This window comes from Chiloscyllium plagiosum, chromosome 27 (assembly GCF_004010195.1).
Source record: "Chiloscyllium plagiosum isolate BGI_BamShark_2017 chromosome 27, ASM401019v2, whole genome shotgun sequence".
In the NCBI taxonomy this organism is placed as follows: domain Eukaryota; kingdom Metazoa; phylum Chordata; class Chondrichthyes; order Orectolobiformes; family Hemiscylliidae; genus Chiloscyllium; species Chiloscyllium plagiosum.
Window position 1 is genome coordinate 13234516 of NC_057736.1, and position 14081 is coordinate 13248596.

The window sequence follows — 14081 nt, forward strand, 5'->3', positions numbered from 1 at the left end:
TGAATATTAAATGGAATTCATGGACAAAACCAAGATAGTTTCTGGATGCACAGTCTGAACACATGGAGAGGCGGCACGTGGAATGAAAAGAAATAATAAAATAAACTAAAAAAAAGTCGATGAGAACATTCTTTCTTTTCCAGAAGGGACAGCAATGCAGTAAAAGAGGAAATCAAAGCATTTTTAGCCAATCGGAGGATTTCTCAAGCTGTAGTGGGACAAGTCACAGGTGAGATATAAAGGGTGGAAATTTCTTGTGAGGTTAGTTTTTCTTTGAAATATTGTATTATCTGTGTTTCATAGTCTCTCCATAATTGGGCATAAAACTAAGTTACAAGAAAATAATTGCCTGTATTGAATGTAAGATAAGCTGTTGCTAATTTCTATTAGGACCACCTTGACGTGACTTTTTTGGTTTTTCTTGTTCTTCAGCAAGTTTCTAAACAGGGCAACAGCATTAGCACAGCTTTAAGTTACTCTACTCATTCGTCCTGAAACAACGAAAGGGTCTACATGGTGTTGCGCAAGGTTGTCTATGTTAATTTTTCCCAATTGATGCAATCCGTAAGGTGCCTCCAGGAACTAGAACATGTAGCTCAAATACTATCAGTGGAACTTTTATACAGTTTTATTTGTTATTAGATCTCCTGTAGTTTGTATTTTGACAGGTATTTGTAAATTCCTGGCTTCAGGTCAGAAGAAAGCAACACAAAATAAACCTTTGTATTTTTTAAAAAGAATGAGGATTTAGAAGTGAGAGCTGAGGAGGTTTTGCTAGGGAATAAAATAGATGGGAGATGTATTTATCTCATTTTATGTTATTGATAAGCTGGAGCTTGCAGTCTTCATGGCTCTTTGTTTGTTCCTTTCTGGTGGATGATGCTATGGTGAGACGGGACTGCTCAGCATCTCAAATTATTCTTTCCTGTGACGAATGCAAGGAAAATGCAACCTGCAATCCTTGATGCTCTATTTCCATTCACACCCTGTCTATTTTGTTCCCTTCCTTCACTCTCATTGCCTCCTTTCTTCTTTTGCTTTCCCATTATCCACATTCCTTTATACCACCTCCACACATATGTCATCTGATCTATTTATAGTGCTGTTTAGAAAATAAATTATTAGTTTTCCAGCTCAGTTGATTGTATCTTTAGATGATAGTGACTTGAATTCTGGAATTTAAGATATTCTGTGAAAAAAGGAACGCAAATAGTATAACAGGTTTGAGCAGTAAGTTTATAATATTGAGGGAAATTAGAGATAATTTCACGCTTTAATTGCATTCATAAGATTGGTTCAAACACCGAAAATGTTTCAAATTTCCAAAAGCTAAAACTTTAACTTGCTCCATTTCCTATCAATCCACCTCCCCTTCATCATTCTTCCCTGTAGCCATGTTATGCTGTTGATTTGTCTCCAGTCATCTCATTCCATTACCCTGTGCATTAAACAGTATTGCTTGTTCTACCCTTGCACTCAGACCTGAATTCATTCCTATTGAAATGCTGTGCTTTTTAACCCTTACTTGTGCTCTTGGTATATTTTTATGATCACTGTGTTTAATGAATGGGTTTTGCAACAATTGAGAGGGATAATGGGATGGAAGTCTTTTTTTACCACAGAGGCCTGTCATTGAACTCTTGCATGAAGTGGTTGATGGGTTGAGACTTGTCGTGGCCGAGTGTTTAAGGCAATGGATTAGAAATCCATTAGTGTTTCCCCGCCCAGGTTCGAATCTTGCCAACTACATTTCCTCAACAACGGGTGGCGATGGCCTAGTGGTATGATCGCTGGACTGTTAATCCAAAAACTCAGATAACATTCTGGGAACCCTGGTTCGATTCCTGCCACATCAGATGGTGGAATATTGAATTCAATAAAAAACAAATCTGAAATTATGAGTCTGAGATTTAAGCTTTGGGAGCTGTATCAAGATGTGAGTTGCGAAAGGTTTCAGGACTTTGGAGGAATGTTTTATGTATGTTTTATGGGGAAAGAAATTGAAATATTAACCTGGATGGCATCATTTCTTTATTATAAAATTTTGAATAACTTCTGTGCTTTATTTAATACAGGTATTAGTCAAAGCTACATATCCCAGTGGCTGTTGCAGCAGGGTCTTGACATGAGTGAACCTAAGAAGAGGGCATTTTATAGATGGTATCTTTTAGAAAAGAATAGTCCAGGTGAGCAACATTATGATTTGGTTTCTGTACATTTAAAAAAGGAGTCAAAACAATGTTAGAAAAAAATGAAGAATTTGTTCTCAATGCAGGAGATAGGGTGCTGTCACTAAAAGTGGTCACTGTGATCTAGTTGCATCTGTGCAATGACACCCATTGTCACATCACCCTATTCGTGAAATGCAGGTCTTGATTTACTTCTACACTGTTCTGTCATTGGCTATGGAAACCTCTTCAAGTTTACGTTTCAGAGAACACCTCTGGGACACCCGGACCAACCAACCCAACCACCCCGTGGCCCAACACTTCAACTTCCCCTCCCACTCCATCAAGGACATGCAGGTCCTTGGACTCCTCCATCGCCATATCACCCTCACCTTGACCTCCTTCCACCTATCGCATTTCCAACGCCCCTCCCCCAAGTCCCTCCTCCCTACCTTTTATCTTAGCCTGCTGGACACACTTTCCTCATTCCTGAAGAAGGGCTTATGCCTAAAACGTCGATTCTCCTGTTCCTTGGATGCTGCCTGACCTGCGCTTTTCCAGCAACACATTTTCAGCTCAAACCTCTTCAAGTGCCATATAACACAGAACAGTAAATCTAATTGTTTTATCTCTAAACCAATTGGGCTAAGAGCAGCCAAAAGGTTGCCTATCTAGCTGAAAAGGTTAAATGGAAAAGTATAGGCTATGTTGTACTACCCTGCAGTATTGAATTGAATGTGTATGTATGTGCTGGCAGGTCCCTGACCATTGACCTCTCACCTGGTAGTTAATCGGCAATGTTTTACCAGGACTGAGTTTAAGTGAAACACTCCAATATTGTGCATGTGGCACTCCACCAGCTGTGACATTGGCCAGAAATGTAACCTAACTAAAACGTTCAGGTTTTTCTATTTTTCTTGATGATTTTCCAATAAAAATCATGAACTCATAGCAAATAATTCTTAGCCTCTAGGAACAAATGTGGTTGTCATTGTTTGAAAATATATTTAAAGCCAACATTCAACTGTCCTAAAAACAGAATATTTCAACCAGTCTGGCTGTTACATAACATATTCTGGATCAGTGGAGCTGGAAGAGCACAGCAATTCAGGCAGCATCCGAGGAGCTTCGAAATCGACGTTTCGGGCAAAAGCCCTTCATCAGGATTTGTTACATAACATATGTCAACTAGGCTCCTCAGTAACTCCACAATTATTTCTGATGTCGTGCATGTTTATTATTTAAATATTAATTTTTAAAAATCAAACAGAATGCAGTAGGGAATGGATTTATGTATCCAGTTCACCAGATTACATTGCATTAGGAAGGTGTGCAGATGGAATGACCAAGGCACACTATGTGAGTGGACAAAACTCTGGCAGATGGAAGTCCACTATTAGCTAGAATGAGATCATTCATTTAAGATTCAAGAAAGACAACATCAGAACTTTATTAAGAGCAAGAGAGGAGGAGCAAATACATTTCACTGACTATGTATAGATCACTGAAAGCTACTAAACAAGTACAATAAGCAACTTATTAGACACCTTATGAGTACTTTATTTAGTTTAGATGTAGTGCAGCATTGATCCACCAGAATGACACTAAAATTTAAAAGATTCATTTGTAAACACAGGATTCATAAACTTGGTTTGTACTTGCCAGAGTTTGGATAGTTGATGTGTGATCTTTAAAATGTTGTGATCTTTAAAATGATTAATTCATAGCGTAGATACAGGTACAGTATATACTGTTCTATCTTTCTGGTAAGGATATTCAGAACAAAGGCCAGAATCTGAAATTCAGAGTTGAACCATTTAGGAATAAAATTAGGAGTCACACAAAGGTTTCTGTAAAAGGATGCTCGGTCATTTGAAATTTTCAAGACTGATTAAAGGATATGGAGCAAAGGTGGGGAAATTGAGATGTGACACATATCAGGGATGCTCCAACAGAATAACAGCACAAACAGAGAGGTGACATGGCCTGCTCCTGTTGCATTTTTCTGGTGCTACCTTTCTCTTTTCAATTCTTCCAATTAATATTATTTGAAACAAAACAATATTTTACTGAGTTTTCTCAGTTTCCCTTCTCTGAGCACCTCTGAGCAGTAAGGAAATCTTAGAACTATATAACATAACCCCTGCTGGACTCCTAATGGTAGATGCATATTATGCGGGGAGTTCATCCTGTTACATAAGGAGGACAGATGAAGCTTAGTCTAGTAGCTGAATCCTGCTCCTCTGTATCACCATTGATTAGGAAAATACCTGTATTAATTTAGGTTTATTGTCATGCGTACTCACATGAATACAGTGAAAAGTTTACAAAGTTGCCTCTTACGATGCCATCTTCGATATAAAGGTACCTAGATACAGATTCTTAGAAATAAATTAAAAAAATAAAGAAATAAAAAGTCAGCATTACATACCTTCGCACCATCTTAGATACAAAAGGTACACTGGGTACAGATTCTTAGGAAAATGTTAGAAGTTCAGAATTACAGTCCTTCCAAGCAGAAAAGACAGAGCAGACAAATCCTGTCTAGGCCCTCACCTCCACTCCGCTCCAGGGCCCTCACCTCCACTCCGCTCTGGGCCCTCATCTCCACTCCGCTCCAGGGCCTCACCTCCACTCCGCTCCAGGGCCCTCCACTCCGCTCCAGGGCCCTCACCTCCACTCCGCTCCGGCCCCTCACCTCCACTCCGGTCCGGGCCCTCATCTCCACTCCGGTCCGGGCCCTCATCTCCACTCCGCTCCAGGGCCTCACCTCCACTCCGCTCCAGGGCCCTCCACTCCGCTCCAGGGCCCTCACCTCCACTCCGCTCCGGCCCCTCACCTCCACTCCGCTCCGGGCCCTCACCTCCACTCCGCTCCGGGCGCTCACCTCCACTCCGCTCCAGGGCCTCACCTCCACTCCGGTCCAGCCCTCACCTCCACTCCGCTCCGGGCCCTCACCTCCACTCCGCTCCAGGGCCTCACCTCCACTCTGCTCCAGGGCCCTCACCTCCACTCTGCTCCAGGGCCCTCACCTCCACTCTGCTCCAGGGCCCTCACCTCCACTCTGCTCCGGGGCTTTGCCTTGAGGCTGGGGGTCCATGCCAGGCTTCATATTGGACGTTGCCAATGCTACCTGAGGACGGGAGGTAAGCTGAAAGAAGAAGAAACATGAAAAGTGGAAAAAGCTGGAAAAGAAAAGAAATGGATGGAGCAGAGAAGTCCAGTTCAGGAGTCCTATTCTGCCACCAAGATATGTAATTCTAATTTATAAGAATAAAAATATATATGTAAGTTGTGTACTAAAGGATTAGTTCTATGACTTGTGTATCCATGCTCTCTGTGACTAAAGAATTATGGTTATCTATGACCTTTGTTTCTTTAAACACAGTTTCTCTATCCTGACAGTAGGAGTATGGAATTAATCTTTACATGTCCTGCAGAAATTGCAAAGACCTTCTTTAGTCAACCAATGTTATCTTGGACTATTCTGAAGATAGCGGAGAGAGAGGAGAGAAACTGAAAACAGACATATCCACATCAAGACTGTCGCTTCATATAAAAACATAAATCAATTGCATTACTGCAGTTCTGTAAATAAGACAACATCCTGTCTCAGAATGTGTAATAAGCATATTGTTAATATTTAAAAGAAAACAAAAGTAGGTGATTTCCACTTGAATCGATAATTTTGTATACATGTTTTTACATTATATTTTGCATTCATACTACAGCTCTACAATTATCCTCTATAAAACATAAGGACAATATTTGGAATAATATGTGGCATAAGAATTTGAGTTGAATGCAAAGCTCAATGAAAAATTAATATTTTTTCAATAAAATCAATGTGAACGTTATCCTCCATCTATACCTGTTTTGTTTTTATCCATTTAGGTGCTACTTTAAGTATGAGACCAGTTTCGACCACAACAACAGAGGACCCTGAGTGGCGGTCAAACGTCAGCCCAGTGACAGGAAACTTCCGTCTCAGAAGGGGAAGTAGATTTACCTGGCGAAAAGAATGCCTCTCTGTCATGGAAAGGTTGGTAGAAGGGGGGGTACTCTTCATTTTTAAACATCAGTCTTGTGGTCTCAAATTAGGCTGAGCTGGAGGTGAAGGTAAATAAACTTTTGACTCTCAAACAGTAAGCCCAGGTTAAATGTTGCACATTTAGAACTAGGGTGAGTAAAGACTTTGCCTTAGGCCAGTGACTTTGTTCCCAGGTCAGAAGTATTTTAAGAATGGCCAGCTGAGCTGAGCTGGGCAGATAGCCTACCTCAGGGCTCCAGCTTTGTGTCCAAAAGGTAAAATAAAAGAATAAAGCATAAACATTTACTCCAGCCCTCACTCTCTCATTCTGCCACACATCCACACCAACCTGCGCTCCTCTGTCCATACTCTATTACCCCTCAAATACCCCATTACATCTACACAAACCTAGTTCCTATTCAAAGTTTGTGCGAAGATTTGTAGCTCGGGTGCTCGTTGCTGTGGTTCTGTTCGCTGAGCTGGAAGTTTCTGTTGCAAACGTTTCGTCCCCTGTCTAGTCGACATCATCAGCGCTTGGGAGCCTCCTGCGAAGCGCTTCTTTGATGTTTCCTCCAGTGTTTATAGTGGTCTGTCCCTGCCGCTTCCGGTTGTCAGTTTCAGCTGTCCGCTGTAGTGGTTGGTATATTGGGTCCAGGTCGATGTGTTTGTTGATGGAGTTTGTGGATGAATGCCATGCCTCTAGGAATTCCCTGGCTGTTCTCTGTCTGGCTTGCCCTATGATAGTAGTGTTGTCCCAGTCGAATTCATGTTGCTTGTTGTCTGCGTGTGTGGCTACCAAGGATAGTTCCTATTTCCACTCACTTGTTCACCCTTAACCTACCATTGCTAACTCACCTAGTATCTATGGTATTCATTTATACAGGAGAAAAGATACAGTGGTTTTACTTATAGAGTCATAGAGTAGTACAGCACGGAAACAGACCCTTCAGTTCAATCCGTCCATGCCAACAGATATCTCAACCCAATCTAGTCCCACCTGCCAGCACCCGGCCCATATCCCTCTAAACCCTTTCTATTCATATACCCATCCAGATGCCTCTTAAATGTTGCAATTGTACCAGCCTCCACCACTTCCTCTGGCAGCTCATTCCATATGTGTACCACCCTCTGCGTCTCACCCCCTTAGGTCTCTTTTATATCTTTCCCCTCTCACCCTAAACCTATGCCCTCTAGATCTGGACTCCCCACCCCAGGGAAAAGACTTTGCATATTTATCCTATCCATACCCTTCATAATTTTGTAAACCTCTATAAGGTCACCCCTCAGCCTCCGACGCTCCAGGGAAAACAGCCCCAGTCTATTCAACCTCTCCCTATAGCTCAAATCCTCCAACCCTGGCAACTTCCTTGTAAATCTTTTCTGAACCCTTTCAAGTTTCACAACATCTTTCTGATAGGAAGGAGACCAGAATTGCATGCAATATTCCAACAGTGGCCTAACCAATGTCCTGTACAGCCACAACTTAAAGTTCCATATTGTAGATGTTACTCTATTAAGCAAAGGTCTTAACTGCTTTGATAGTTCTCATCAGATCTTGCAATGTTTCAATGGGTTTGATAGGTCTTTTTAAAAATTTGGTCACTGCAAAGGTAGTATGGACTGTCTTCTCAGTGGTTAACAATCCCAAAGGGTACCTGCAGCCCCATCAAAGGGTTCCTGACTTTTGCCCTCCAGGTACACTTGAAACTGAATCTCTACAGGATACATAACCCCTACCCCCCCATGTGTTGTAGGACCACGTACAGAGGGGCACCCTACCTCTCCAAAGGGATACTTTGGCTGTCCACACCAAATGCGCTAAGAACAGATGTGCTCTTAGGTGATCTAATCTTCAACTGAAGATTAGAAGCAGGTTCTGAAGCAGGTGAAAACCTGGCCGGCAGGACCGATTTTTGCTCTTCAAGACGGTTTCGAGCGCACTGACTGGCCCGTGTTCAGGGAGGTGGCAACCGATGGTGATTCCGTCAACTTCGAGGAGTACACGACGTCAGTGATTTGCTGCATTAGCAAGTGTATTGATGATGTCACTGTGTCCAAGACCATCACTTCTCGTCACAGCCAGAAGCCTGGATGACCGCAAAGGTGTGTGCGCTGCTGAGGATCCGTGATTCTGCCTTCAGAGCAGATGACAAGGCAGACCTAACAACAACCTGGGCCATCAAAGAGGCAAAGTGTGCACACGCACAGAGAATACACAGCCACTTTCAGGACAGTGGCAATACGCAGAGCATGTGGAAGGGGTATTCAGGCCATCACCATCCACAGAACAGCATCGCCTGCTTGTGCTGGTGATGCCAACCTCCCGGATGAGTTGATCAACATTTATGCACGGGTTCGAGTTACGAGAGGACTCGGCAGCGAGGAAGTTCCCCAGGTGCTGTGTCTTACCATGGCCAACATGAGGAAAACCCTATGCAGAGTCAACCCACATAAGGCTCTGGACCAGACAACACCTCTGGCAGAATGGTCAGAGGATGCTCTGACATACTGGCGATGTTCTCACGGACATCTTCAACATCTCCCTGAGCTGTGCCATAGTTCCAACGTGCTTCAAGGCCGCTACCATTGTCCCCGTGCCAAAGAAGTATTCAGCGTCCTGTCTCAACAACTACCACCCTATGGGGCTTACATGCATCATCATGAAGTGTTTTGAAAGGTTCATGATGAGGCATATGAAGACCCTGCTGGCCCCCTCACTGGACACCCTGCAGTTCATGTATCAACTCAACTGCTCAACAGATTTCCACCACCCTCCATCTGGCCCTCACCCACCTGGAGAAGGACACCTATGGTCAGACGTTCATAGACTTCACTTCTGCATTTACACTATCATTCCTCAGCACCTGATTGGAAAGCTGAGTCTGCTGGGCCTGAATACCTTCCTCTGTAACTGGACTTCCTAACTGGGAGACCTCAGTTAGTCCAGATTGGGAATAGCGTCTCCAACACCATCACACTGAGCATGGGGGCCCCCCCAGGGCTGTGTGCTCAGTCCACTGCTGTTCACCCTGCTGACACACGACTGTGCAGCAATACACAGCTCGAATCACATCATCAATGGATCTCATCAGCAGGAACGACAAGTCAGCATACAGAGAGGAGGTGCAGCGGCTAACGGACTGGTGCAGAACCAACAACCTGTCTCTGACAAGATGAAAGAGATGGTTGATGACTTCAGGAGGGCACGAAGTGACCACTCTCCACTAGACATCGGCTCCCCCGTGGAGATCATGAAGATGACCAAATTTCTTGGCATACGCCTGCTGGAGAATCTCACCCAGTCCCTCAACACCAACTCCATCAGCCAAGAAAGCCCAGCAGTGTCTCTGCTTTTTGCGCATGCTGAGGAAAGACTACTTCCCACCCCCACCATCCTCACCACATTCTACAGAGGGTTCATTGTGAATATCCTGAGCTGCCGCATCACTGCCTGGTTCGGGAATTGCACCATCTTGGATCATAAGACCCTACAACGGATAATGAGGACAGCTGAGAAGATCATCAGGTCCTCTCTTCCCTCCATTACAGACATTTACTTCACACGCTGCATCTGAAAGGCTAAGAGCATTGTGGAAGATCTCACACAACTCTCACTTGAACTCTTCTCCCTCCTATCATCTGGCAGAAGATACCAGAGCACACAGTCTCTCTTGGCCAGACTGTGTAACAATTTCTTCCTCCAGCCATCAGGCTCCTTAATGCAGTATAATCGGACTCTTTTTCCATCTGAAATTCTTTTGTATTGCTGCTAGAAAAATGTCTATTATCCATCAGTCTTCTGTTACACAGTTGTAGTTTGGCGCACTGAACTCTACACCGCTGAAGCCAGGCGGCAACCCGCAGATACCTCCTCCTACTGCCCCTCAACCATGACCTCACCTCCCATCACCAAACCATCATCTCCCAGACCATCCACAACCTCATCACCTCTGGGGCTGTCCCATCTACAGCCTCCAACCTCATTGTCTGGGAAGCCCGATTCAACCTCCTACCAAAGGTTCACACACCTGCCTTCCCTGGTTGACCCATAGTCTCAGCTTGCTCCTGTCCCATTGAACTCATCTCTGCATTCCCCGACACCATCCTGTCCCCCTTAGTGCAGGAACTCTCCACCTACGTTCAGGACACCACCCACGCCCTTCACCTCCTCCGACTTTCATTTCCCCGGCCCCTGCGTCTTATCTTCACCATGGACATCCAGCCCCTGTACATATCTATCCGCTGTGATGAAGGCCTCCAAGCCCTCTGTTTTTTCCTCTCATGCCGTCCCAAACAGTATCCTTCCACTGACACCCTCATCCACGTGGCTGAACTGGTCCTTGCCCTCAACAATTTCTCCTTCCAATCCTCCAACTTCCTCCAAGCCAAAGGGATAGCCATGGGCACCCAGATGGGACCCAGCTATGTCTTCCTGTTTGCCGGGTATGTGGAACAGTCCATCTTCCGCAGCTACACCGGCACCACCCCCACCTGTTCCTCCATTACATCAATGACTTATCGGCACTACCTCATGCTCCCACAAGGAGGTTAACAGTTTTATCAACTTCACTAACACCTTTTCATCCTGACCTCAAACTCACCTGGACCATCTCAGACACCTCTCTCCCCTTCCCGGACCTCTCCAATTCCAGCAACTGACTAACCACGAATATCTACTACAAACCCACCAACTCCCACAGCTACCTGGACTACACCTCCTCCCACCCTGCCTCTGGTAAAAATGCCATCCCTTATTCCCTATTCCTTCACCTCTGCTGCATCTGTTCCCAAGATGACCAATTCCACTTTAGAAAATCCCAGATGTCCTCCTTCTACAAAGACCTCAATTTCCCCTCCCACGTGGCCGACGATGCCCTCCAGCGCATCTCCTCCACTTCCTGAACCTCGGCCCTTGAACCCCACTCCTCCCACCTCAACAAGGAGAGAACCCCGTGTCCCCCGGTCCTCACCTTCCACTCCAACAATCTCCACATACATCGCATCATCCTCTGCCACATGCCACCTACAGACAGACCCTATCATTAGGGGTATATTTCCCTCCCTACCCCGTATCAGAGTTTCGGTGAGACCATTCCCTCTGTGACTCCCTCGTCAGATCCACGCGCCCCCCCCCCACCAGTCCTCACCCCATTCCCAGCACCTTCCCTTGCCACCGCAAGAAGTGCAAAACCTCCCCCCTTCACCTCCATCCAAGTCCCCAAAGGATTCTTCCACATCTGACAGAAATTTATTTGTACCTCCACAATGTCATTTACTGCAACCATGACACCCTATGTGGTTTCCTCTACATCAAGGAGACAGGACGCCAACCTGCAGGTCATTTCAGAGAACATCTCTGGGATACCCGCACCAGCCAATCCCACCGGCCCATGGCTGAACACTTCAACTCCCCGTCTCACTCCACCAAGGACGTGCAGGTGCTGGGCCTCCTCCATCGCCAAACCCTTATCACCCAACGTCAGGAGGAAGAACACCTCATCATCCACCTTGGGACCCTGCAACCACACTGGATCCCAGTCCCAAGCCTCTAACTCGCCCCTGCCCTCTTGACCTGTCATCATCTTTCCCACCTATTTACTCCACCCACCTCTTTGACCTATCACCTTCTCCCCACCTTCATCTATCTATTGTCCTCTCACATACTTTACCCCCCCCCCCCTCCCATTTATCTCTCAGCCCCCTGGCTCACAAGCCTCATTCCTGATGAAGGGCTTATGCCCGAAATGCAGATTCACCTGCTCCTCGGATGCTGCCTGACCTGCTGTGCTTTTCCAGCACCACATTCGCAACTCTTATCTCCAGCATCTGCAGAACTCACTTTCTCCCTTTTGAGAATACAATAGAATAAGGTCTTTAAGGGCTGCAACTACCCATGGAATCATGCAACAATGTGTGTTACTTATCACCAAGAAAGGAGAGCTAAGAGGGAAGGTTGTAAGCTACTAGAACTGACTAGTATATTTAATCTGAAAATGATAATGCACCATAGTCTTTCTGACATCCTTGTTTTCATGACTGTTTGATAGTAGCAGTCCTTTTTGGCTTGTCAAAAAATGATAATTTTAATGAGATTCTATCACATTTTAATAAATAATCAAAGCATTTCTATGAATTACCAATCTATTTCTTTCTCTGAAGACTGAAAGATAAATGCTGTTCAGAAATGCACAGTAATTGTCTATTCTACATTATTTGTACCTCAGAATTTTTATTTGCCAGGTGTGAGGTCAGTTTACTTCTCTGTTGGTGACAGTACTGGGTATAGGTTGAGGCTTAACCCATAACCTCACACCCAAATCATCATTAACCTTTAAAGGGAAACCCTATGTTACATAAGAATGAATTAAAACATTTCTACATTAATCTGCTTATTGCAATGTTTCAATACTAACGACAGTACATAACAACTTAAATAAGCTCATAATTGTCTTTTGTTTGATTTCACTGCCTGACAGCTATTTCGGTGAAAATCAATATCCAGATGAGGCAAAGCGAGAGGAAATTGCAAATGCCTGCAACACAGTCATACAGAAACCAGGTGAGCAGTGCCTGGATTCAGGTTTGGATCGGTGTAAAATAATGCAAACAGAAGAAATCAATCACAAAACGTCAAAGTACCTGGTTTCTGGCACTATATGTTTGAAACACTGTCAAAATACAGAATAGTGTTTGCTATTTGTGAAAATTATGTGTATGTAGCATCACTTGTACTGAAGACTTTGCAAGTTTCTTGTAGAGCACACTAAGTCTTTACTGAAAGTTGTCATACTCAACACTTTTTTTAATCACTAGTTTATAAACATTTGCTACAAATGGCCTGATTCCTGATGCTTCACTCCAGCCTTACCTTTGTCCAAGCCTGAGCTCTCCCCTGGGCTTTGCCCCTTAGCATTGCCTCCCTATCTCTGCCAATTTCATAGAATCCCTACAGTGTGGGAACAGGCCATTTGGCCCAACAAGTCCACACCGACCCTCTGAAAAGTAACCCTCGACATTTGCCACTGACTAATGCACCGAACCTACACATCCCTGAACACTATGGGCAATTGAATATGCCTCTGCATAACCTGCACATCTTTGGACTGTGGGAGGAAACCGGAGCGCCCAGAGAAAACCCATGCAGACATGGAGAGAACGTGCAAACACCACACAGACAGTAGCCCAAGGCTGGAATTGAACCTGGGTCTCTGGTGCTGTGAGGCAGCAGTGCGAGCCACTGTGCCACCCCACGTTCTTACCTGAGGCAATTCTTACCTAAGACTCTTCCCTGACTGCTTGGTTCACCCCCAGCTCTGCTGCTGGCTCCACTTCTGAGCTCTCAGTGATGTTGTGACTCCATCTAGTGGCAGAATCTGTTCAATGTTTAGAGTATGGGATTTCATCTGGTACGTGCAATGACCAACATCTGCCGCTAGGTGGGAGCCCATCAATCTAAATATACAGTACTGTATATTGAGTATATGTTTCTTGTATATGCATCCCTTTTATATTCGCTGTGTTTATTTTGCAAGTAATTTAGCTAAGAATGTATTGTGTTGCACATGTATAGTACAGTATTTCAAACTGGATTTTTTTTCGATTGGGCAAGAAATGTCCAAAGGAACTTAACTTTAGGATAGGTTCCAGCGGGAATCAATGATTCACTTAAAGTTGTTTCACTTAATGTCACAAATTCCAGGAATGCAACTATAACTTTAAGCAAGCAGTTACTGTACTTAAGTTAGAAAGTCTGCATATTTTAAAATGGAAGTAAGCAAAGTGCTTGTTGGAAGACATATTTTTTTTTTAGATTAGATTAGATTACAGTGTGCAAAACAGGCCCTTCGGCCCAACAAGTCCACACCGACCCGCCGAAGCGAAAC

At 44.4% G+C, this 14081-nt stretch overlaps 1 protein-coding gene across 7 annotated transcripts in view; it reads left to right on the plus strand.

The window, feature by feature from the left end:
- LOC122563556 (homeobox-containing protein 1-like) overlaps window positions 1–14081 on the plus strand; it is a 60748-nt gene that overhangs the window by 19101 nt on the left and 27566 nt on the right. For all 7 annotated transcript variants that reach the window (XM_043717431.1, XM_043717436.1, XM_043717430.1 and 4 more), the window contains exons 4-7: window positions 144–229; window positions 2076–2186; window positions 6063–6210; window positions 12675–12757. In XM_043717431.1, coding sequence (XP_043573366.1) covers window positions 144–229; window positions 2076–2186; window positions 6063–6210; window positions 12675–12757 — 428 coding nt within the window. The remainder of the gene's footprint in view (window positions 1–143; window positions 230–2075; window positions 2187–6062; window positions 6211–12674; window positions 12758–14081) is intronic.